This window comes from Bufo gargarizans, chromosome 2 (genome assembly GCF_014858855.1).
Source record: "Bufo gargarizans isolate SCDJY-AF-19 chromosome 2, ASM1485885v1, whole genome shotgun sequence".
In the NCBI taxonomy this organism is placed as follows: Eukaryota; Metazoa; Chordata; class Amphibia; order Anura; family Bufonidae; genus Bufo; species Bufo gargarizans.
The window spans coordinates 485560119-485583751 of record NC_058081.1 but is presented as its reverse complement, the minus strand read 5'-3'; the positions used below and the strand labels follow the sequence as shown (position 1 = coordinate 485583751).

At 46.1% G+C, this 23633-nt stretch overlaps 1 protein-coding gene across 1 annotated transcript; it reads right to left on the bottom strand.

Moving 5' to 3' along the window:
* Positions 1–2610: 2610 nt before the first annotated feature.
* LOC122926491 (ganglioside GM2 activator-like) lies at positions 2611–22125 on the bottom strand. The gene is made up of 4 exons (XM_044277877.1): positions 22005–22125; positions 5383–5538; positions 4519–4701; positions 2611–3434 (listed from the first exon to the last, which is right to left on the bottom strand). Exons 1-4 carry the CDS (start codon positions 22035–22037, stop codon positions 3264–3266), a joined length of 543 nt encoding a protein of 180 aa, XP_044133812.1. The 5' UTR covers positions 22038–22125; the 3' UTR covers positions 2611–3263.
* Positions 22126–23633: the final 1508 nt, after the last annotated feature.

Below are 23633 nucleotides of genomic sequence, written 5' to 3'. Positions count from 1 at the left end.
ATTCTCTGCTGACATGAAGACAGATTCTCTGTTACGGGACCTCTCTCCTCTGCCTGGGTGTTGGGCCTAAATATATGACAATGGACTGTTGCAGTGGTGGCTGACGTGAAGCCTGATTCTCTGCTATGACATGCAGACTGATTCTCTGCTGACATGAAGCCAGATTCTCTGTTACGGGACCTCTCTCCTCTGCCTGGGTGCTGGGCCTAAATATATGACAATGGACTGTTGCAGTGGTGGCTGACGTGAAGCCTGATTCTCTGCTATGACATGCAGACTGATTCTCTGCTGACATGAAGCCAGATTCTCTGTTACGGGACCTCTCTCCTCTGCCTGGGTGCTGGGCCTAAATATATGCCAATGGACTGTTGCAGTGGTGGCTGACGTGAAGCCTGATTCTCTGCTATGACATGCAGACTGATTCTCTGCTGACATGAAGCCAGATTCTCTGTTCCGGGACCTCTCTCCTCTGCCTGTGTGCTGGGCCTAAATATCTGACAATGGACTGTTGCAGTGGTGGCTGACGTGAAGCCTGATTCTCTGCTATGACATGCAGACTAATTCTCTGCTGACATGAAGACAGATTCTCTGTTGCGGGACCTCTCTCCTCTGCCTGGGTGCTGGGCCTAAATATCTGACAATGGACTGTTGCAGTGGTGGCTGACGTGAAGCCTGATTCTCTGCTATGACATGCAGACTGATTCTCTGCTGACATGAAGCCAGATTCTCTGTTACGGGACCTCTCTCCTCTGCCTGGGTGCTGGGCCTAAATATATGACAATGGACTGTTACAGTGGTGGGTGACGTGAAGTCTGATTCTCTGCTATGACATGCAGACTGATTCTCTGCTGACATGAAGCCAGATCCTCTGTTACGGGACCTCTCTCCTCTGCCTGGGTGCTGGGCCTAAATATATGACAATAGACTGTTACAGTGGTGGCTGACGTGAAGCCTGATTCTCTGCTATGACATGCAGACTGATTCTCTGCTGACATGAAGCCAGATTCTCTTTTACGGGACCTCTCTCCTCTGCCTGGGTGCTGGGCCTAAATATATGCCAATGGACTGTTGCAGTGGTGGCTGACGTGAAGCCTGATTCTCTGCTATGACTTGCAGACTGATTCTCTGCTGACATGAAGCCAGATTCTCTGTTACGGGACCTCTCTCCTCTGCCTGTGTGCTGGGCCTAAATATCTGACAATGGACTGTTGCAGTGGTGGCTGACGTGAAGCCTGATTCTCTGCTATGACATGCAGACTAATTCTCTGCTGACATGAAGACAGATTCTCTGTTACGGGACCTCTCTCCTCTGCCTGGGTGCTGGGCCTAAATATATGCCAATGGACTGTTGCAGTGGTGGCTGACGTGAAGCCTGATTCTCTGCTATGACATGCAGACTGATTCTCTGCTGACATGAAGACAGATTCTCTGTTACGGGACCTCTCTCCTCTGCCTGGGTGCTGGGGCTAAATATATGACAATGGACTGTTGCAGTGGTGGCTGACGTGAAGCCTGATTCTCTGCTATGACATGCAGACTGATTCTCTGCTGACATGAAGCCAGATTCTTTGTTACGGGACCTCTCTCCTCTGCCTGGGTGCCGGGGCCTAAATATCTGAGAATGGACTGTTCCAGTGGTGGGTGACGTGAAGCCAGATTCTCTGCTATGGGACCTCTCTCCAATTGATATTGGTTAATTTTTATTTATTTTATTTTTATTCATTTCCCTATCCACATTTGTTTGCAGGGGATTTACCTACATGTTGCTGCCTTTTGCAGCCCTCTAGCCCTTTCCTGGGCTGTTTTACAGCCTTTTTAGTGCCGAAAAGTTCGGGTCCCCATTGACTTCAATGGGGTTCGGGTTCGGGACAAAGTTCGGATCGGGTTCGGATCCCGAACCTGAACATTTCCGGGAAGTTCAGGCCGAACTTCTCGAACCCGAACATCCAGGTGTCCGCTCAACTCTACTTTCTGAGCAAGAGCACCTTTCCCTGTCACATAGAGGGTGAGCCACTATATTCTTTAAATTTCCCAAATGAACAGATGTTCCATTTGCATCACTGCACATCCTAGTGGAACGTCACAGTAAGTAACAACTACAATCACCATTCTTATCTACTATCACTCCTCTCCTCTGCTGGGCATGCTGCATAGACATCTGCTGCTACTTATATCTAGTGCTGCTCTCTCATTAGTGGAGATCCAAGTCCACTTCGTGACCTTATTAAAACCTCATGGGTGGTTCAATTTGGCAGGGCTGCTTTCTGATTGGTGGAGAAAGCATGGTACTTTATTGTACATCTGAATGGTCGGCAGTGCTGTCAGACAATGATGGAGTCTGAAAACTACTTAATAACTTGTGAGAGTGTAACGTGCAGAGGTCATTGTGCAGGGAGGGGGAGTACCTGTCCTCATAACCTATTTGTAATAGTGGATCTTGTGTTACCCACATCCAGTTTCATAACAGAGTTGCTACTTTTCATCATAATTATCAAGAGCACCCCACATGACTTGGCCCTTACATAAAGCACAGAGACATATTTAAGTAGTAACAGATTTATTGGTGGTGATTGAAGATTGATTTTGAGACAGATGGAATTATATAGAGTCAGTACATAAATAGAGGCTGAATATTAACAAGAGCGTCACTCTATAGGGGCAGCAGTAACAGATCCTGGGAAGACTAGTGAAGTCCTAATGCATCTGTTCATTCTGACCATTGATAACAGCTTTACTTCTGTGCTGCTGATGTGGACATTTGCTCCAAGGTTGCACTTTCGACCAAACCATTTTCACCATCAGCCTTGCATTAGGAACATGATCGCCTCTTTGTTAGGTGCACAGAGCCTGTAGTGCTCAGGGGCTATTCTTTACCAGGACAGGGGATGAAACATGCAGGACAGTAGTATTTCAGGCTGCAACCAAGAAGGAAAAAGTGGAGCTGTCACAAGTTCAATGTATCCGGGCTCTCATAATACCCATTATGGAGACGTGTGAGTAGCATGGCCATACAGATGTAGTAGAGCTGAGTTTGTCATTTGCAACATTGGGGCTGCATTATTTTTGTGCATATCAACAGGTCTCACTTTATTCATGACAAAATCAGATCTGCTGCATCTGTCTTTACAGACTAGTCCTTAAATACATGTGTTTGTACAGTGTGAATGAGGCTGCTAGTGGGGCTGTCGGTGGTATCAGATATAGGGAAATCATTTTGGATATGAAATATCTTCTTTGTCGCAGGCAGCTGCAGGGTCTTCTCTTTACCACCACCAGGAGGAGGTAGATGACAGAGAAAAGGTTAATTTAGCACATCCAATCTCCTTATCTTGGTGGGTCAGAATTCCAGTTACTCTGTAACTCCCATCGGCCATCCAGGATGGCAGAGAAATGTTTGGGATCTTAAAACTGGTGGTCGGGAGAGAGTAGGAACCCTAAAAAGGTAAAACAGAACTGAATTATTATGTGGTACAATGAAACAGTAGGAAGAATACTACTTGGGTCTCCCAATTTTGGGATAAGGATCTGGATTGTACTGCAAAACAGATCTCAGAGGGCATGAGCTTCTGCAAATGTTCTCCAAGATGGGATTTTCTGGAAGTTTTGTGGGCATTCCTGGACAGATCGGTGGGATGTGGTTCAGTGCAGTTTATGTATCATGTTGTGGTGGTCATATTTGTATTTGCCCTTGTCATAGCAGGTGGGAGTTGATAATCCATCATGGAGTATGGGAACCCTGCATTACATTTTTTATATGGATGGTCTTGATGAATTTTTGGAGGCTCTGGGTGGGGTCCCTGGATATTGGAGTTTAGAATTAGGGCTTGTTCACACAACCGTATGTCTTTTTCAGTGTTTTGCAGGCAGTTTTTCAGGTTTTTTTAAATTTATTTCAGTAGTGTTTCCGTTTCTCCGTATGGCATATACAGTATACAGTAATTACATAGAAAAATTTGGGCTTGGCATAACATTTTCAATAGATGGTTCAGCAAAAACTGGAACGGATATGGAAGACATACAGAGTACATTCTGTATGTGTTCCTTTTTTTTTGCGGAACGTTTGACTTGAATGGAGCCACGGAACGTGATTTGCGGGCAATAATAGGACATGTTCTATCTTTGAACGGAACAACGGAAATGCGGAAACGGAATGCATACGGAGTACATTCAGTTTTTTTGGGCAGAACCATTGAAATGAATGGTTCAGTGTACGGAACGCAAAACACAGCATCTATCCCCTGAGGACACATCACTGCTGAGGCTAGTTTTTGGCTGCAGCAGCACACGTGATCCTATCCACATCCCAATTGGAAGTCAACAAACCTGGGATCAGATTGTTGACCACAACCAGGGCACAGGAGCAGAGAGGCGAGGACCAGGTATGTATGAGTCTTCTATTAGGTCAACCATCCTAGGGAGGCTAACTCAAGACTAAGGGGATCCTGGACAACCCCTTTGAGCACTTACATGCTGATGGAATTTTTAAGTGCTGCCACAATAGCAGCAAAGAATACTTACAGCTTTGAATGGACAGTGGCAGGGAAGGCCATAGGTTGCCAGGGGTCCTGGGCATTGCTGTCCTGGCTTGAAGAAAGCATCCAGCAAGCTACAGATATCATTGTAGGTGCAGCTGCCAAACTTATCGATACAGGGAACAGTCAACCACTCGCCCAGCAGTTCCTTCTCAGCAGTAATTTTGATCTGGAATACAGAGGGAAGTACTGGGTATATAATTCAGTATACGACACTTATAAGTGACACCAGTTTTGTGGGCTAGACTTAGGCCTCATGCACACAACCGTTAGTTTTTTTGCGGTCTGCAAACCGCGGATCCGCAAAAAACGGAAGCCGCCCATGTGCCTTCCGCAATTTACGGAACGGGCGACCAATTGTAGAAATGTCTATTCTTGTCCACAAAACAGACAAGAATAGCACATGCTATATTTTTTTTGCGGGGCCACGGAACGGAGCAACGGATGCGGACAGCACAAGGAGTTCTATCCGCATCTTTTGCAGCCCCGTTGAAGTGAATGGGTCCGATTCCGAACCGCAAAAACTGCGGCTCGGATGCGGACCACAACAACGGTCGTGTGCATGAGACCTTACAAGGATAGACAACCAGAAACGATTGAGGGAACTGTCATCCAAAACAGGGACATAGCTAGGGAAGGGTTGGTGGGACATGTGCCCCAGGTACTAGGAGAGGCACCAACAAACAGAACTGAAATATCCATTGCAGAGAAGGTGAGGCTTTGTGGTCTCAGGTTGGATAAGTGTTTTAATCTCAGTTTGTAAGCATGCTCGGACATTTCCTACAACATTGGGCCTGTAGCAGTAGAAAACCTCATGACTTGGCATGAAAAGTTCAGGATGTTAGCTCACCTGGAGGGGAGAACTTAAGGGCACCTCAGTGTTCAGGACGACAGAGACGGTCACATCTCCGGGGATAGAGACGGGGTCGGGGCTAATAGAAAGACTCTTGATTGTTCCAGGCAGTTTGCCTGAATCACAGTTTTCCCATGTAATACTCTTCAAGTCCTGTGGGAAACATTGAAAGTTTAAAAGGGTTATCAACCAATAATAGCACACCAACTCATCATGAATGAAATCCCTCAATAAACTGCCGAGCGCACAGATAACACTGACGCATTTTGAGCTGGGCTGGGCTGAGGTTTAGAGCTAATACACCAAGGTGTGTCCTGGGATTAAATCTGACCATAGGCAACATCTCCACGAAGTATTTATGTACTTCTCTGCTTTTGTCACGAGGGTGTCAAGAGCCACGTCTGACTCCGTTATACCCGGGGTCAGGAAGTCGCAGCGGGTGGCTGCGCGCTCTATGCCTAAAGATCACGGTGTTTCTTAGTGTTTGTTTTCTGTGTTTGCCTTGCTATCCTTTTTGTCTCACTCAGGGATCCGTAGCTTCTCCTCCTCAGCTGTTTCTTGTCTGCCACTCCCAAACTCCTTATATTCTCCTCTCACACTTCTCTTGTTGCCAGTTATAGAGCTTCCTGCCTGGACATCTATGCTGACCCACTGGAGCTGAGAATCTGGTTGTTGTTCCAGAGTGCTACCCTCCGGAACGTAACATGAAAGACGCTCCTTATGGTGGTCCCCTACCCGAAGATGTAAGTTATGGACAACGTGAGTGAGGTTTCTCTGAGACAGAGGAGCAGAGTCAATAGCGAATATGGGAATGGGTCTCTGCAGCGTACAGAGAGACAAACCCATAGTGCGGGCAAAATGGGCATCTATCAAATTTACCCCTGCACCACTGTCTAGAAAAAAAGAAATAGTCTCCGTCTTAGCGCCAAAAACAATAACCGCTGGCAACACAAATTGAGATGTTCGTATGGAGGAAACGTATACCCCCCGGCTGACATCCTCCGCACAGCCTGGGGTTAGTAGTTCCGACGGTCTTTTGTTTTTGGGAAAGGAGGGACAGACATTAATGAAATGACCCCTCTCCCCACAGAAAAAACAAGCCCCCCACCTACGGCGAACCTCAGGAGGACGGACCTGACGAGAAGTTCCTCCTAGCTGCATAGGCTCATCCAAGTCAGTACAGACTAACTGCTGCTTGGGAGAGGTTACCGATTGCTCAGGAATTTTCGATCTCTCCCTAAGACGTCTATCTATCCTGATAGAGAGGGACATAACAGCATCAAGGGAAAGGGGAGTCTCATACAGCGCCAGCGCATCCTTAACCCTTTCAGATAACCCAGAGCAGAACTGACTCCTGAGAGCTGGGTCGTTCCACTGAGTATCCGTAGCCCACCTACGGAACTCTGAGCAATATTCCTCTGCTGGCCGATCTCCTTGTAGGAGTCTCCGTAACTTCGACTCAGCCAGGGCGACACGGTCAGGGTCATCATATATGAGACCCAAAGCCCCAAAAAATCCCTCCACTGACCGGAGAGCCTGGGAACCAGGGGGTAACGAGAACGCCCAGGATTGCGGGTCCCCCTGAAGCAGGGAAATAACAATCCCCACCCGCTGTTCTTCATTACCTGAGGAGTAAGGGCGCAGCTTAAAATATAATTTGCAGGCCTCACGGAACAACACAAATTTGTCCCTTCCCCCAGAGAATCTGTCAGGAAGAACAACCTTGGGTTCTGTAACAACCTGGTTACCCATAGCAACCGCTGGGCTTACGGTCTGCTGCATTTGCTGCTGCTGTTGGAGGACAGACGCCTTCAATCCTGCCACCTCCAAAGACAGGCCTTGAAGCTGTTTTGCCAAAGCAGCAATAGGATCCATATTGGATTCTAAGTAGAGAAAAAAAAATTAAATAATTTTTTTATTTTTTATTTTTTCTCAAAAAATAAGGGCCAGTTATAATATCACGATCGGCGTAACTGTCACATACGTGACACGGAGGGAGGAACAGAGGGAGGCCCTGCCCTAGTGAGAGGGAAGGTGGTGACCCCTGACTCACCTTGCGTCTGGCACCTGGCTGCCCTGTCGTCCCTAGACGGGTTCCTCACCCGTACGCCGATCACGTGCCTAAAACCCTGGCTTTCCCTAGGATGAGCCCTAGATAGTGAACAGGGCGGTGGGAACACTAGTCCGCACCACTAGCTCTAGAGGAAAACACCAAGGGGAGGACAGACAATACAAACTAAACATATAATCCCAGGTGGGCAACAACAGGAGACAACAAAAGCCCAACAGGGATCCGGAGGGTAGCACTCTGGAACAACAACCAGATTCTCAGCTCCAGTGGGTCAGCATAGATGTCCAGGCAGGAAGCTCTATAACTGGCAACAAGAGAAGTGTGAGAGGAGAATATAAGGAGTTTGGGAGTGGCAGACAAGAAACAGCTGAGGAGGAGAAGCTACGGATCCCTGAGTGAGACAAAAAGGATAGCAAGGCAAACACAGAAAACAAACACTAAGAAACACCGTGATCTTTAGGCATAGAGCGCGCAGCCACCCGCTGCGACTTCCTGACCCCGGGTATAACGGAGTCAGACGTGGCTCTTGACACCCTCGTGACAGCTTTCTCACACACTCCAAAAACAAACTGGTAAATTGGGAATTTAAAGGGGTTTTCTGGATTGGCCATCAACATCAGATCAGCAGGGTTTCGTATCAGCCTTTGGGGAGTAGCTCCTGTGCGGGAAATAGAACTACAAAGCTCTATTCATTTTGTAGTGACCACAGCTGGTTACTTCACTGCTGTCCCCCTGAGAGTGAATGGCCATTATGGAGGTTCCCATGTCTACTTCCAATGGAGCTACTCCCACTGATCAGATATTGATGGCTTATCTGCTATCCCATAAAATATGGCCAAATAAAAATGTCTTAATTTCTGATTAACCCCTTCATGCCCAGCGCGGTACATGCTTCTTCTAGTAGACACCCATGTCGCTCATGTCCGCAACCGGCAGTAATGCAGATCGCGGACATTTAACCCCTCAGATGCCGTGGTCAATCCTGACCACGGCATCTGAGCGCGCTGAAACCAAAAGTGCTCACTTTCAGTTGTGCTCCGGCTCCCCCGTGTGGCGATCGAAGGAGCCGGAGCGTGTATGACAGTAGGCTGCTGAATAGTATTTCCTATGGAGCCCTTGCCTGTAATAGGGCTCCATAGGAAACTAGTAAAATTATCATAGACTCCAATGCAAGTGCATTGGAGTCTATGAGAATAGAAGAATCAGATGATTGCATGTTATAGTTGCCTATGGGAACTATAAAAGGCTAAAAAAAATCACCCCCCTTTTCCCAAAATAAAAATAAAAGAACTAAAAAAAATTAAAAAATTAAAAAATACACATCATGGGTGTCGCGATGTGCGAAAACGCCCACAGCACAGTATAAAAATATATTCCCCATACAGCAAGATGGAAAAAAGCATGCAAATCTACGTTTTTGGCCACTTCATTTTCTACAATTTTTTTCATAAAAAGTGATCATAAAGTCACACACACCCCATAATGGTATCAATGAAAAGCTCAGATTGCCCCGCAAAAAATGAGCCCCCCATACAGCTCCATACAAATAATTACAAAAAAGTTATAGGGGTCAAAATATGGCGAAAAAAAAATTAAACAGATTTTTTTCCCACTTTTACATTTTTTTCTTACTATCAAAACGCAAGAAAAACTATACATATAAGGTAACACCGGATTTGTACTGACCTGTAGAGAAAAAGTAACCGGTCAGTTTTATCACACATCGAACATCGTAAATAAAAAACGTAAAACTGTGGTGGAATTGCTTTTTTTTTTAATTATTTCACCCCTTTTGGAATTTTTTCCCCGCTTTCCATTACATTATATGCAATATTAAATGGTGGCGTTGGAAAGTACAACTTTTCGCACAAAAAACAAGCCCTCATGTGGCAATGTGAACAGAATATTAAAAAGTTATGGCTCTAGGAAGGCAGGGAGAGCAAAACGAAAACGCCTTAAAGGGTTAATAGTGAAGTTGTGAACAGCATATCGGTGGGATGTAAGTGATGCATCATGTCAGCTCTTACCATAGCGAGTCTCCACCATGGAATTACGATCATACCTTCAGATAGATGTCCTAATGCTGCCAAGGCAACTAGGACACAGAAGGCATGCTTTACCATAGCTGCTATACACTGATCCTGTACATCTGCTTCTCCTTATAAACCCCAAAGGCGAATATAGCAAAATAGGCATGAGCCAATCGACTTCGGATAAAACATCCGAAGTCGATTCGCATAAAACTTATTTTTAATACTGTACAGAGCGAGAGCTCCGTGCAGTATTAGAATGTATTGGCTCTGGTGAGTAATAACTTCGGCTCACCAGAGCCAATACATTCTAATACTGTACGGAGCTCCTGCTCCGTACAGTATTGAAACAAAGTTTTATGCAAATCGACTTCGGATGTTTCATCCGAAGTCGATTCGCTCATCCCTAAATCAATATAGAAAACACCACAACTGTTAATCTATCAAGCATCAAAGCCAGGTATTAAACCAGTAAGATAAAGAAATGGCGATCATATTGTAGTCAAATGGTTTCATGAAGACTAGATGTTTTAGGGCTCTTTCACACTTGCGTTCTTGTCTTCCGGCATAGAGTTCCGTCGTCGGGGCTCTATGCCGGAAGAATCCTGATCAGTTTTATCCTAATGCATTCTGAATGGAGTGAAATCCGTTCAGGATGCATCAGGATGTCTTCAGTTCCGGAACGGAACGTTTTTTGGACGGAGAAAATACCGCAGCATGCTGCGCTTTTTGCTCCGGCCCAAAATCCTGAAGACTTTCCGCAAGGCCAGATCCGTAATTAATTCCCATTGAAAGGCATTGATCCGGATCTGGCCTTAAGCTAAACGTCGTTTCGGCGCATTGCCGGATGCGACGTTTAGCTTTTTCTGAATGGTTACTATGGCTGCGAGGACGCTAAAGTCCCGGCAGCCATGGTAAAGTGTAGTGGGGAGCGGGGGAGCAGCATACTTATCATCCGTGCGGCTCCCGGGGCGCTCCAGAGTGACGTCAGGGCGCCCCAGGCGCATGGATCACGTGATCGCATGGCACGTCATCCATGCGCATGGGGCGCTCTGACGTCACTCTGGAGCGCCCCGGGAGCCGCACGGACTGTAAGTATACCGCTCCCCCGCTCCCCACTACTACTATGGCAACCAGGACTTTAATAGCGTCCTTTTTGATGTAGAGAAACCAGCACTCACATTCAAGTGCACGCTGCACGGGAGAGGACGTCAATCCACAGCAATATATATAAAGAATCCCAGCAGTCGTGTCTTAGTGCAAATCAGATGTCTTTTATTCCATAAATGAAAAGACCAGGACCAGGTTTCGGCAATGTGCCTTCATCAACAGGCACATTGCCGAAGGCACATTGCCGAAACCTGGTCCTGGTCTTTTCATTTATGGAATAAAAGACATCTGATTTGCACTAAGACACGACTGCTGGGATTCTTTATATATATTTTAATAGCGTCCTGGCTGCCATAGTAACACTGAAAGCATTTTGAAGACGGATCCGTCTTCAAATGCTTTCAGTTCACTTGCGTTTTTCCGGATCCGGCGTGTAATTCCGGCAAGTGGAGTACACGCCGGATCCGGACAACGCAAGTGTGAAAGAGGCCTTACCCTGGTCTTCAATGAGATGAATTGAGGAGAGTAGGCTGCTCTCTAGTGGTGAAGAGTATAATTTTCAGTATTTTGAAACGAAAAAGAGGACTTTTCTGCACTTCTGTTTTTGGTTATTTTAAAAGTGAATATTAATAGATTTTATGTTACTTTTAAAAAATTTCCACTTAAAACCTGAGGCTCATTTTGTAATGTATAGTTAGTTGCCTATGCTATGATATGTAATACCCTGTTTATTGCTCTGGTATACTTAACATTGTCTCTCCATGCTTGCTTTACCTCAGAACCATGCAGTTTTAGGCTAAGACTACACAGCCACCTATAAGGTACGACTACACTGCAGCATCTGTCGCGCGACATTCATGTCGCAGTAATGTCACTCGACATATTTTATAATCATAGTCTATGGTGTTGCACTGCCACATGCCACTTGCTGCGACTCAACAGTCGCAAAAAACCCATCCAGGTTTTTTCCAACTGTCGTTTTGCAGTCGCAGCATGTCGCAGTGCGTCACCATAGACTATCATTATAAAATGTTGCACGACATTACTGCGAAAAATAGTTGCGTGACAAATGTTGTCGTTTAGCCCTAACCTTATGTTAACAGCATGCATGATTTGGTGACTGGACATTTCGGCCTGTCAAGGCCTTCCTCAGCGGTCTATTATCTCAATGCGGCTCTTACGGTCAAAGCCGCATTGAGATAATAGACCGCGGAGGAAGGCCTTGACAGGCCGAAACGTCCGGTTGCCAAATCTGATATATGTGATTAATTTTTGCTTCTTAGATATTACTGGATCATGTGATATAACATGAATAAAATGCCATAAATTGCAGACAAAAAAAGCTGTGTGCCGCAAATCTCTATTAAATTGACTATGACTGACAAGTCCTTGCTGGCACATGTATGGCACTGTCCCTGTGTAAATAATGAAGGGAGTTCTAAGTTTTTAAACCCTGAAAAACCATTTTAAAGGGAACGTGCCATCAGATAATAACCTACTGATTAAATATTTTTGGTGAAGAAATGTTGGTGTTGTTTATGCATCCATGGCCCTATATACCGTATTTTCCACTTTATAAGATGCACCTGATGATAAGACACACCTAGGTTTTTGAGGAGGAAAATAAGAAAAAATATATTTTGAACTAAAAGGTGTGCTTTTGGTGGGTTTTGAACTAATGGTGGTCAGTGGATGACACTATTATGGAGGGGATCTGTGGATGACGCACTGTTATGGGGGCATCTGTGGATGACGCACTGTTATGGGGGCATCTGTGGATGACGCACTGTTATGGGGGCATCTGTGAATGACGCACTGTTATGGAGATATCTGTGGATGACACTGTTATGGGGCATCTATAGATAACGCACTGTTATGGGGGAATCTATGGATGACACTGTTATGGCGATATTTGTAGATGACACTGTTATGGGGATATCTGTGGATGACACTGTTATGGGATATCTGTGGATGACACTGTTATGGGATATCTGTGGATGACACTGTTATAGGGAGATCTGTGGATGACACTGTTATGGGAGATCTGTTGATGACACTGTATGGGGATATCTGTGGTTGACACTGTTATGGAAGATCTATGGATGACACGGTTATGAGGATATCTGTGGATGACACTGTTATGGGGGTATCTGTGGATGACACGGTAAGGGGAGGATCTGTGGATGACACGGTTGGGGGGTCTGTGGATGACACGGTTAGGGGGATCTGTGGATGACATGGTTAGGGGGGATCTGTGGATGACACTGTTATGGGGGATCTATGGATGACACTGCTATGGGGGGGATCTGTGGAAGACACATATATAACATCTTATGCTATATATGTGTCATCCACAGATCCCCCCCCCCCCCATAACAGTGTCCCTGTGTAAATAGTGACCCCCCCAATAGAGAGGCTTGAGGCTGACAACTGCTGTTGGAATCTCGGCGGGGCAGTCATTGTTCACTATTACACCGGGCCCTGTAGCAGGCAGGCCGGCCGGCAGCGTAACGTCACTCACACCGTCACGCGCCTGCTCCACCTGCTTCATTAATAATGTAGGAGGAGCAGGCGCGTGACGGAGTGAGTGGTGTTACGCTGCCGGCCTGCCTGCTATGGTAGTTTGATAGTAAGTACTACAGATGATTGCGCTACTTTAACAAAGCTGCCATGACTACACAGTACATATAAAGACTGCTGTGAGTGGGGCCCAGTGTAATAGAGTATAGTGACTACACCGGGCCCTGTCGCGATTCCAACACCAGTTGCCGGCCTCCAGCCCCTCCTCCCTCCCCGCTGATACATCGCAGGCTGCTCTGTTCAGCATAGCGGCCGGCGATGTATCAGCATCACCAGAGTAAAAATGGCAGAATTTGCTTCATAAGATGCACTGCCACCCCCCCCCCCCCCCTGCGTCTTATAAAGTGAAAATACGGTATATTTAAAATAATCCTGCTTTTTCACTCTGGCCACTGAGCCTAATAATAGGCTGAAACTTTCCATTCCGTACGACTCATCTTTCAGCAGTCATCTTATGATCGTCACATGCAGGATTACAGACAGGTAATCCCTCTGTATAGATAGCATAGTATCCAATAATCACAATAGTTGATGGTCACAGCTGACCTACTCCCCTCTCTGCACAATGACCTGCACACAATGAACTCTCCCACAGAAAATGTCATGTCGATTGCTGCTAATGGCCACATGGCTGCTGTGAAACATATATTGAAATGCTGCTAAATAGGGTATTTCTTCTCATTTTTAAAGTTTTCTTTTTAATTCGCATATCTGGAGGATGTTTTTCCTTTTCTGTAGGTGAGCAGCAGCAGCTACAGAATTCCTGATAATAACTTCCTCCCCTGCATAGAAAATAGTCCCTCCCAGCCCCAGATATAAATATAGTATATAATGTCCTCGCCCAATTTCCTTCTCCATTGTCTACAGTTGTATGCTTCTATGAATGAATGAAAGGCGTCTAGGTCGCTTCACTATGAGATCACTACACCAACACTGAGAGGAGGGAGCAGGGAAGCTACTGAGCGGCAGAACGGATCCGACAGGCTGTTCACCCTGTCGAATCCGTCCTGCTGCTATTTCGCCGGACCGCCGCTCCAACCCCATTGACTATTATTGGGACGGTGGCGGAGCTCCGGCGCAGCACGGCAGTGCGTGGCGAAAGGCCGCCGGACTAAAAGTACTGCATGTCCGACTTTATAGTCTGGCGGCCTCTCACTGCCGTGCTGCGCCGGAGCTCCGTCCCCATAAACATTATAGTCAATGGAGATGGAGCGGCGGCACAGCGAAATAGTGGCAGGACGGATCTGACAGGGTAAACAGCCTGTCGGATCCATCCTGCCGCTAGTGTGAAAGTAGCCTTAGCGCACCACTGAATGCAAAAGAAGGTGGACCATAAGGATACACAGCAGGGGGCGCCACCAAAAAGGAAAATGTAATGTACATGAAAAAACTGACAATATTTTTATTGCATGTATTTTGCAATAATAGTTAATTTCCAATGCCCTATTTATTGCTTATTAATACTTTTCCTGGGATAACCTCTTTAACAGCAGCTTAGGCAAGATGGCTGCCCCCATAATCATGTACTAAAAAAATAAAAAAATCTAAATCTGCAATTAGAAAATGTTAAAAAATATGAACATGCTTCACTCTCTGATTTTAGACAATAAAGAAGTGCCCAGCTGCTGCTTTTCTTGATGATGGCCCTAGACCAAGGTGGTTGCCATTGATGAGGATCTAATAATGATCTGCTTAGCATTCACTAGACTGCTCATTTCACCCAAAGGGTGTCCTTACATGGTGCAGCCTGGGACTCGGGATCCACATGCGGATTACAGCTAATTGTCCAGCTACCCCTTAATTTCCTATTCGAAAGGGCAGCCCCTACAAAGTACTGGTTATCGGGGCTGCACCCAAAGGGAAATGGAGTATTACAAGGCACCCACTGAAGTAAGCAGGCATCCTTATAATAAACGGATAGTACTGGTCTATCAGAATAAGAGCCTCTGTTTGTGGCAGCTCTCCTGGCTAGCCTTTACAATAGTGCTCTCAGGAAGGCCCCCCTCTATTGTCCTCCTATTACCTAAAACACATAAGTGATGCGACCAGTATAAAGCCCCTCTCCTTGATGACCACATTCCATTATCTTAGCTCTTACCAGTCCATATTGTAATGGTATTCTTCGAGCTTCAGTAAGTTGCCCAACCGCTGCAAAAGCAACCAGAATGCAGAATGCTAGGTTTGCCATGGCTGCTATACCGAGGTGCTAAATAATCAAGTCAACACTCAGAATGTAACTTTGATGGTTGTGTCCTGCATCTGCTTCTTCTTATATATGTGTTCCTCAGCAAACACCTATTAACAGCAAACACTGCAACTGCTTATCTTCAGAGAAATCCATTAACAGCAAATCTTAAATCAACAAGATAAGAAATTACAATCACACTGTATACATATATTATTTCCAGCATGCTTCCTTGCATCCACAGTACTTATTGGTTTGTCGATGCAGGATATAGAGATGCGTCTTGAACAGTAGGCTGCCCTCTAGTGTTTGAGAGTGTATCAGTATTCTTGAACCAGAGTCCATGTGTGATCATCGTGATAGGACACCAGCAGAAGGGGGTGAGGGGGCTGAGCCTCAGAATTCTCGCTATTTGAGAATGAAAAATTCATCAGTAGGCCTCATAAAGAAAAAGTCACATGCTCCCATATACAGTGAAAACCACTGAACTCATATCATGCCAAGTACCAGTCAAATTCCCCCATAGTGCCAGCTGTGTGCCCTCTTATAGACCAGAGTTGCCTGCCACCTATACAGTCCAACTACACACCCTCCTATACAAATTTCTAACCCCATGCCCCACTAGGCCAAGAGCGTACCACACACCACATAAAGTGCCAGCCATTGTTATGCCATGCACCCCATATATACATCTCAACGACATGTCCTCCCATATATGGTGCCAGGCCACTGGTAGTTGGTCAGGAATGGGCCGTCCGTGTAATGCATAGACATGGTGGCATATGTTCCAGTTTTCATTAAAATAACTTGACACTAAGCATTAAAATATTTTAAGATAACATTTCTTTTGTTCCATGAAATGAGATTTATTAGTGGATTATCTAGGCCGCGGTGTTCCATTATTTACAAAACTATTGATAACTGTTAACTTACTCTCATAAGAACACATCAACATACAGTATGAGTGACTTACCCCAATAATTGAACAAGGCAGTTCTATAGGGCGGGTGGGAGGGACAGCTTCCTTTTCAAAGCCGAGAATGCGTTATTTCTCTTCTTTTATAGGTGTCCACCTGCCTTTACCATTAGGCTGCCATCCAATGATGGTGAAGATCAAGATAAACGACAAGAAATTGTTGTTGATCTTCATGGATGACACCTATTACCAGGTAAGATAACTTTATTAACACATAATACAATGAAAGGAACCAGGCCACCATGTGTTCCCTTCATTGTATACCACAATGATTTAGGGCCCATGCAGACTGTGTCCTCCAGCTAGTCTTCCAATCTTCCCGGATCCAGTGGCACAGTCTCAGATTTCAGGTGCTGTCCGGGATGACAGGAACATGTCCAAATTCCAAATGCATCTGTGTCCTGAGGACCCATATATAGTTAAGTACAATGCTGAAGAAGGATGCCATTAGCTCCCTGCTCCACCTGCAGCGGTTTGGCAAAGGCACAATGCAGCCACTTCAGCTCACCTGCCGTGAGCCACAGACAGCACGGGCCTGCAGTAAGGGATGAGTTTCGTTCAGGACTAGATAGTTATTAATCTGGTCATCACACTATGTCAGAGACACTAAAGAAGTAGCATACTGTGTTGGGGGACCGAGGGTGCATCATTACTGTCAGAGGAGCACTAAGATGGCAACACCAATGTTTGGGGGCACCTTCAATGTGTGGAGGGCACTAAGGGTATGGTGAGGCCAGCACTAATAGTATATTCTTACTGTGTTGAAGCACTAAGGAGTGATCACAATTGTGAGGAGCACTAAGGAGGCATCCTTCCTGTGTGGCGGGCACAAAAGGGGCTGGACATGAATGAGAATGTATGGATAAGGAATGGGTGGGGTTCACTCTCTATTTACAGAGGCTCTTCATTGGTTAATTAAGAGGGGGGTCTATGTCCAAGACAGTGTTTCGGAATGGATGCCCCCTTGTTGCCTAAAGTTCAATATGATAGTTTCTTCATTTAATTGTTCTCTGTTGTACCTTTCTATCCCCTAGTATTCTTACTTATACAGGGTAACATGAACGGTAAAACATTTAAAGGAAGAACACTACAGTATTTTTATTAATCCATAAATTGCCTATCCCCCTACAAAGTCACCTACTCTGCATACTCCTTGGGAATTCCACTCTATTATATCCGGATGCTCTCACAGGGCATAAAGATGGGAGTTGTCTATATAAGAAACCCACTTTAAGGCCTCTTTCACACTACAGTTTTTTGCGTTCCGTATACGGTCAGTTTTTTGCGTTCCGTATACGGTCCGTATACGGAACCATTCATTTCAATGGTTCCGCAAAAAAACGGAATGTGTTCCGTATGCATTCCGTTTCCGTATTTCCGTTTTTCCGTTCCGTTGAAAAGATAGAACATGTCCTATATTTGGCCGAGAATCACAGTCCGTGGCTCCATTCAAGTCAATGGGGCCGCAAAAAAAACGGAACACATACGGAAATGCATCCGTATGTCTTCCGTATCCGTTCCGTTTTTTGCGGAACCATCAATTGAAAATGTTATGCCCAGCCCAATTTTTAATATGAAATTACTGTATACTGTATTTGCCATACGGAAAAACGGAACGGAACAACGGAACGGAAACGGAACCACAACGGAAGCAAAAAACGGAACAACGGATCCGTGAAAAACGGAACGCAAAACACTGAATGCAACATACTGTAGTGTGAAAGAGGCCTAAGGCTTGTTAACATCTGTGTTGGAGGCTTTGTTCAGCATCTCCATTTTTGTCCGGTAAAAATAAACAGGATCCCAAACGGAAACCGCTGTAGTCAATGGAGTCTTTTCAGGTCAGTTATTATGTTGAATCCAGCATTTCTGTTATTTTCATTGTTCAGCTCCTCTAACAGAGCTGAACAAAAACTGAAATAACTAGAAGGAGTGTGAACTCACCCTTAGGCCTCTTTCACACGACCGTCTTTTTTTCCCGTCAACGGTTTCGCAAAAAAAACGGAATGTACTCCATATGCATTCCGTTTCTGTTTTTCCATTCCGTTGAAAGATAGAACATGTCCTATTATTGCCTGCAAATCACGTTCCATGGCTCCATTCAAGTCAATGGGTCCGCAAAAAAAAACGGAACACATACGGAAATGCATCTGTATGTCTTCCGTATCCGTTCTGTTTTTGCGGAACCATCTATTAAAAATTTTATGTCCAGACCAATTTTTTTTTCTATGTAATTACTGTATATTGTAGATGCCATATGGAAAAACAGAACAGAAACGGAAGCACAACTGAAACAAAAAAACGGAACAACAGATCCGTGAAAAGCAGACCGCAAAACACTGAAAAAGCCATACGGTCGTGTGAAAGAGTCCGTAAAGGGAACCTATCACAATGAAAATGCTGTCTAATCTGCAGGCAGCATGTTATAGAGCAGGATTTGCTGAGCCGATTTATAAAATATCTAGTTCTGTTGGAAAAGATTTATAACTTATAAGGGAGCCGCTAAAATGGTGTATCTCACCCAGAGGAAAGGTTGGGAAAATAGGGTTTTTCCTCGGTGTGTACCCCAGGCTATTAATGAGGGGCAGCCGAGGAGCTCTGGTAAATGTGGGCTGGGCTCCTCAATCAGGGCTCCCAGTCTGGGGAACAAGCCAGCTGCACCAAGGCCTGTGGGAGTCGGGACCCTCTGACCCTGTGTGGGGTAAGCACTGCGTGGTGTTTTAGGGAGCTGGGTGATAGACCCGGATCCCGATAGAGAGGGAGAACTACTGTGTAGCTAGTGGCCAAGCGGCCGAGGATTTATGTTTTCTGTTTTTACTGCTGTGAAAGTGACAATAAAGCTGGTTGCAAAATCTGCAGTGTTGGAGGAGCTTCTTAAACAGAGCCAACCGTCTAAGGTTACTTTCACACTAGATTTTTTTGCGGATGTGTCATGGATCTGCAAAAACGCTTTCGTTACAATAATACAACCGCATGCATCCGTCATGAACGGATCCGGTTGTATTACGTGTTCTATAGCCATGACGGATCCGTCTTGAACACCATTGAAAGTCAATGGGGGACGGATCTGTTTTCTATTGTGCCAGATTGTGTCAGAGAAAACTGATCCGTCCCCATTGACTTATATTGTGTGCCAGGACGGATCCGTTTGGCTCAGTTTCGTCAAGCGGACAGCAAAACGCTGCAGGCAGCCTAAGCTGAGGAGATGGCGATCCAGGAGAGCTAAGTGACCCCGAGTTGTCACATCATCTAAATCTCTACTCACACTGAGCAAAGGAGTCATATTGTAGTGTCCCACTAGGTAGGAGTGGGCACTACACAAGGGTTAATTGGGTCACTTGTTACTTCTGCTCACAAGGGACAGTAATGTTATATTCCTATATGCATTTAATGTGTTTTTACATGTGTTGTTTCCCCTGTTATATGCTCAGCAGGCCTATTTGGGTGTAGTTAGACATCCCAGACACTAGAGGGAGATAGGGAGCCCCTAGTATAAATGTCAGGCCCAGACAGGGAGGGATTAGGTCATAGTCAGGAGTCAGTGGAGACAGAAGTGAGAAGGCACCAGCCAGAGATATGCTGAGGGCCTCCTCCTGACATGCAGCAAGATAGTCCAGGCTTCTAGTTGCCACCAGGAGGCTAGTGAAGGAGTACAGCCTGCCTGGAGACCATTAATCCAACAACCACAGAAGAAGTAACCCCAGTAGTAGGGATGGTCCTCCTGGGAGAAACCTGCAGTTACCCTCCAGCCAAGCAGTGCCAGTGCAACCAGCTCAGATAAGTAAGCTGATGGGCAGAGGTACTATAAAGTGAGAGCAAGGGTCAATACGGGAGGAAGATTAAGTACCAAGGATTAAAGCCAGCATTTAGGCATCCGGGCCTTGGGATACAGCCAGCCAGAATAGCTGTGGGATAGTGCAGCCTGGTCTGTGAAGCATTAATTGTTTACCCTCCAAGTATCTTGCAAGATTATTACCTGCCATTGTTGAGAAATAAGCCTGCTTGTGAAATATATGACAAAAGGGACTGCATTACCATCTTGTATGTACAAAGTTGGACTGTTGAAAGTAAAGCAACGTTTGGTTCACCATACTATCTGTGTACCTCACTTATTACAACTGGAAATCGGTGTGCCACCGTTACAGGCACTGGCGTCACGATCCTTAAAGGGACCTTGCTCCAGGCACTCAAAACACCTACAACATCCAGGGCACCTCATTCACCATCAGGCCTGGTCCCTACATATAAAGTGTGCCCCAGAGGAACTTTGTGTCAGCCTCTCCTTCACTGACGCATGCCTGCCCAGGGTTCTCCTACAAACAGTGAGTAACCCTTGATTGCCCATAACCGTGACCTCACTTCGCAATACCCAGCAGGTCTGGCGTGCTGCATAAATTGGCATCACGAACAGGACACGATTATTCTTTCGCCATTGTGGAATTAAAACTGTGCCGTTATTTGCCCTTAAAGTGACAAGCCCTACTTGTTTATTTGAAATTGCTGAGCCAAAGAACTCGAATAATTGCGGTGTGAAGAACTGTATATTGCATGGACCGTTTGCTGCTTATTTAGCCACCGCTTGCTGTCAGTGAATAGACAGCATTTTTGCTCAAAGATAGCCGCTTAACCTGACTGGATTTAATTGTTGCATCATCTTCATACTTTATTGGCGGTAAAAATTGGCGCCTTCTGCTGAAAAGTGCGGGAAAGGCTATATGGCCGCGCCACCGCCCTGTCTGGACATTTGCATGTCTGCTGTGATGGACTCCGCCTCCCCTATGCTGGAGTACCTGGGGGCGGCCTCCCAGAGCAATGGGAGGATCTGTCTGCAATTATTGGTGCCGCCCTGTTGCTCTCCAAAGAAGGATCGAGCATGTTGACCAGGGAAGACTGCTTTGCAAGGATGTCGGCACCTGAGGATTTAAACATGAACCTTACTGGTGTAGAGCAAGAGAACGCTCCACCGGCCTACTTCCAGGGACCGGAGAGACCCACCTGCCCGCCACCGAGGACGCAGCCTGAGACCTATTATGGCTCATGGAGAGACTTTTATCAGCCCTCATTTAAATGGTCCGGCGTTAATGGCAGAGATCCGGGAGGCAGCAATCAAAAAGACGACTAAGACTAAGATTTACTTTGAAGAACTGGCCAAGACTGTTCACGAGCGCCACACTGATCACCAACCCCAGCTGGAAAGGAGAATGGGGTTGGTAGTGGCATTTGACAAGGACCGAGGCTTCGGTTTTATAAAGGACTATACCACCGGCAGGGACCTGTATGTAAACCGGAGGTCCGTCAAGAGGAGCTACCTCCCGGAGCATATGCACAACCTCCGCGAGGAAGAGGAAGTGGAATTCACCCCTGCCGAGGGCCTACGCCTGCTGTGACCCGTCCTAAGAAGAAACCGGAGGACTGATGAGGACTACACTGTCTGCGAGCGTGAACCAGCGTGCTCTCCAGAACCGTCCCATCATGCCTTTCAAGAGCGGGGCTCCTTTATTGGCCCGAATGTCTTTTGGCAACCTACAGTGGTGGAAAAGAGGGTGAGCCCATGGCCCTCACCTGAGCTGCCTCGCAGAGAAAAGACCATGAAGGAATTAGAAGACTTAGAGCGATTCCATGCTTCCTTGGATAATATTCACAAGGGGAAAAGAGCGGATGCCTCACCTGAACCTGCAGCGGCTGCGCAGGATGCGCCATCTACTTCGCATGTGCCGGCAGCGACATCGGAGGACAGCGATCCCGAATCCGAGAGCCTGGATGACCTGATCGTACGGCTGGAGCAACAGCTACGGGAACTGCGCCGGATTGCCTCCGCCAGGATCCAGACTCCACCTAAGAAGAAAGAAAGTGGACTTAAGGACTCGGACGTCTCCGGGTCTGAGGTGAGTGCCTGTTCCTGCCAGCCGGCCACCTTTAGTGTCAGCACCTGCGGTAAGGCCCTCCTATGCTGTGCACCGACGCGCAGAGCCAGTTGTCCCTGAACCCACCGGACCGCTTGCAGCAGCGGTACCCAGGCCAGTGCAGCAGCTCACAATTGTTATGCCTGGACCGGTGCGGTCAGCAACTGTGATTACCCCTAGGCCTATGGGGCCAATACCAATTAGGGGTCCTTTTATGCTGCAGTTGCCCCCCAATACTGTGTTGTGGACCCATCCGCCTGTTGACTCTCAATACAGGCCACATTTACAAATGGAACCAGGGAGTACCACTGTGATGCCAAGTGGATTTGACATGCCCCTGTGAGTTGGCCTGCTAGGCCATTGATTTGATTTCTTTTTGCCAAGGGACCCTATTAAAGAGGATTTATCCCTTTCAGGACAGGAGTCCTTTGTTTTGGCCCTCTGTTGCTGCTGCCAGTTACCCACGGATCAGTGGAGGTGGTAGGCCACTGAAAATACCAAATGTAGCAAGGCCATATTGTTAACCGGATCTCCTGCCTGCTTTCTCAGAGCTTAAAAACCCAGTTGTGCCTATTTTTGTCTGCACTATTAACCCTTTAACCCCCTTTTCAGGTTGATTAAAGGATCTTGCAGCACTTGATTTTATATGCCATTTTGAATGATGTGGACTACTTTTATGTGCTGTGACTTTTATTACACAACTTAAATTTCAAGGGAATGTGCCCAGAGATGACTCTAACATATGTGGGCCTCTGAGATTTTGCTACTTTAAAAGAAATGCGCCCAGAGATGACTCTAACGTATGTGGGCCTCTGAGATTCTGCCCTACTGGCTCTGCTGTGTGTGTGGGGGGGGGGGGGGCTATTCTTATCACTTGCACTGAACAAAAAAAAATTACAAGAAGAAAACCTGGGTACGGACTCCAAGAATTGTTATTTGTTCTGCATTTTATGGACTACTACTGTTTTATTATGGACAATTTGCATTTAAAATTTTAATATGGACTATCCTGGTATTATTGATACGCTGCACCAGGTCAGTGCCCCTGTTCCCTTACATTATCCTGAGAGAAGAGAACAACGCCCCTTTTCACCGAACTTGCTCCTTAGCCAGTGGAACTGCCTGATGTGCATATGTAATTTGCAAATGTGGATGTATTTTCCTGCTTTGCACTCTTTTTCTCTTTCAGGTGCAGTATCCAGCTGGGCAGGGCCCCTTTTATGTTGCTCCGAGAACGGGCAACGCTGTAGCATGGGGGTATGTAGTGTCCCACTAGGTAGGAGTGGGCACTACACAAGGGTTAATTGGGTCATGTGTTACTTCTGCTCACAAGGGACAGTAATGTTATATTCCTATATGCATTTAATGTGTTTTTACATGTGTTGTTTCCCCT

Excerpts from the sequence above, each read along its gene's own strand:
- LOC122926491 (XM_044277877.1), bottom strand. The coding sequence starts at position 22,037 with ATGGCGCATCCTGCGCAGCCGCTGCAGGTTCAG. Across the intron at positions 5,539-22,004 it reads CGCAGCCGCTGCAGGTTCAG|GACTTGAAGAGTATTACATG; the intron begins GTGAGGCATCCG and ends TGTTTCCCACAG. Across the intron at positions 4,702-5,382 it reads CCTTAAGTTCTCCCCTCCAG|ATCAAAATTACTGCTGAGAA; the intron begins GTGAGCTAACAT and ends TCTGTATTCCAG.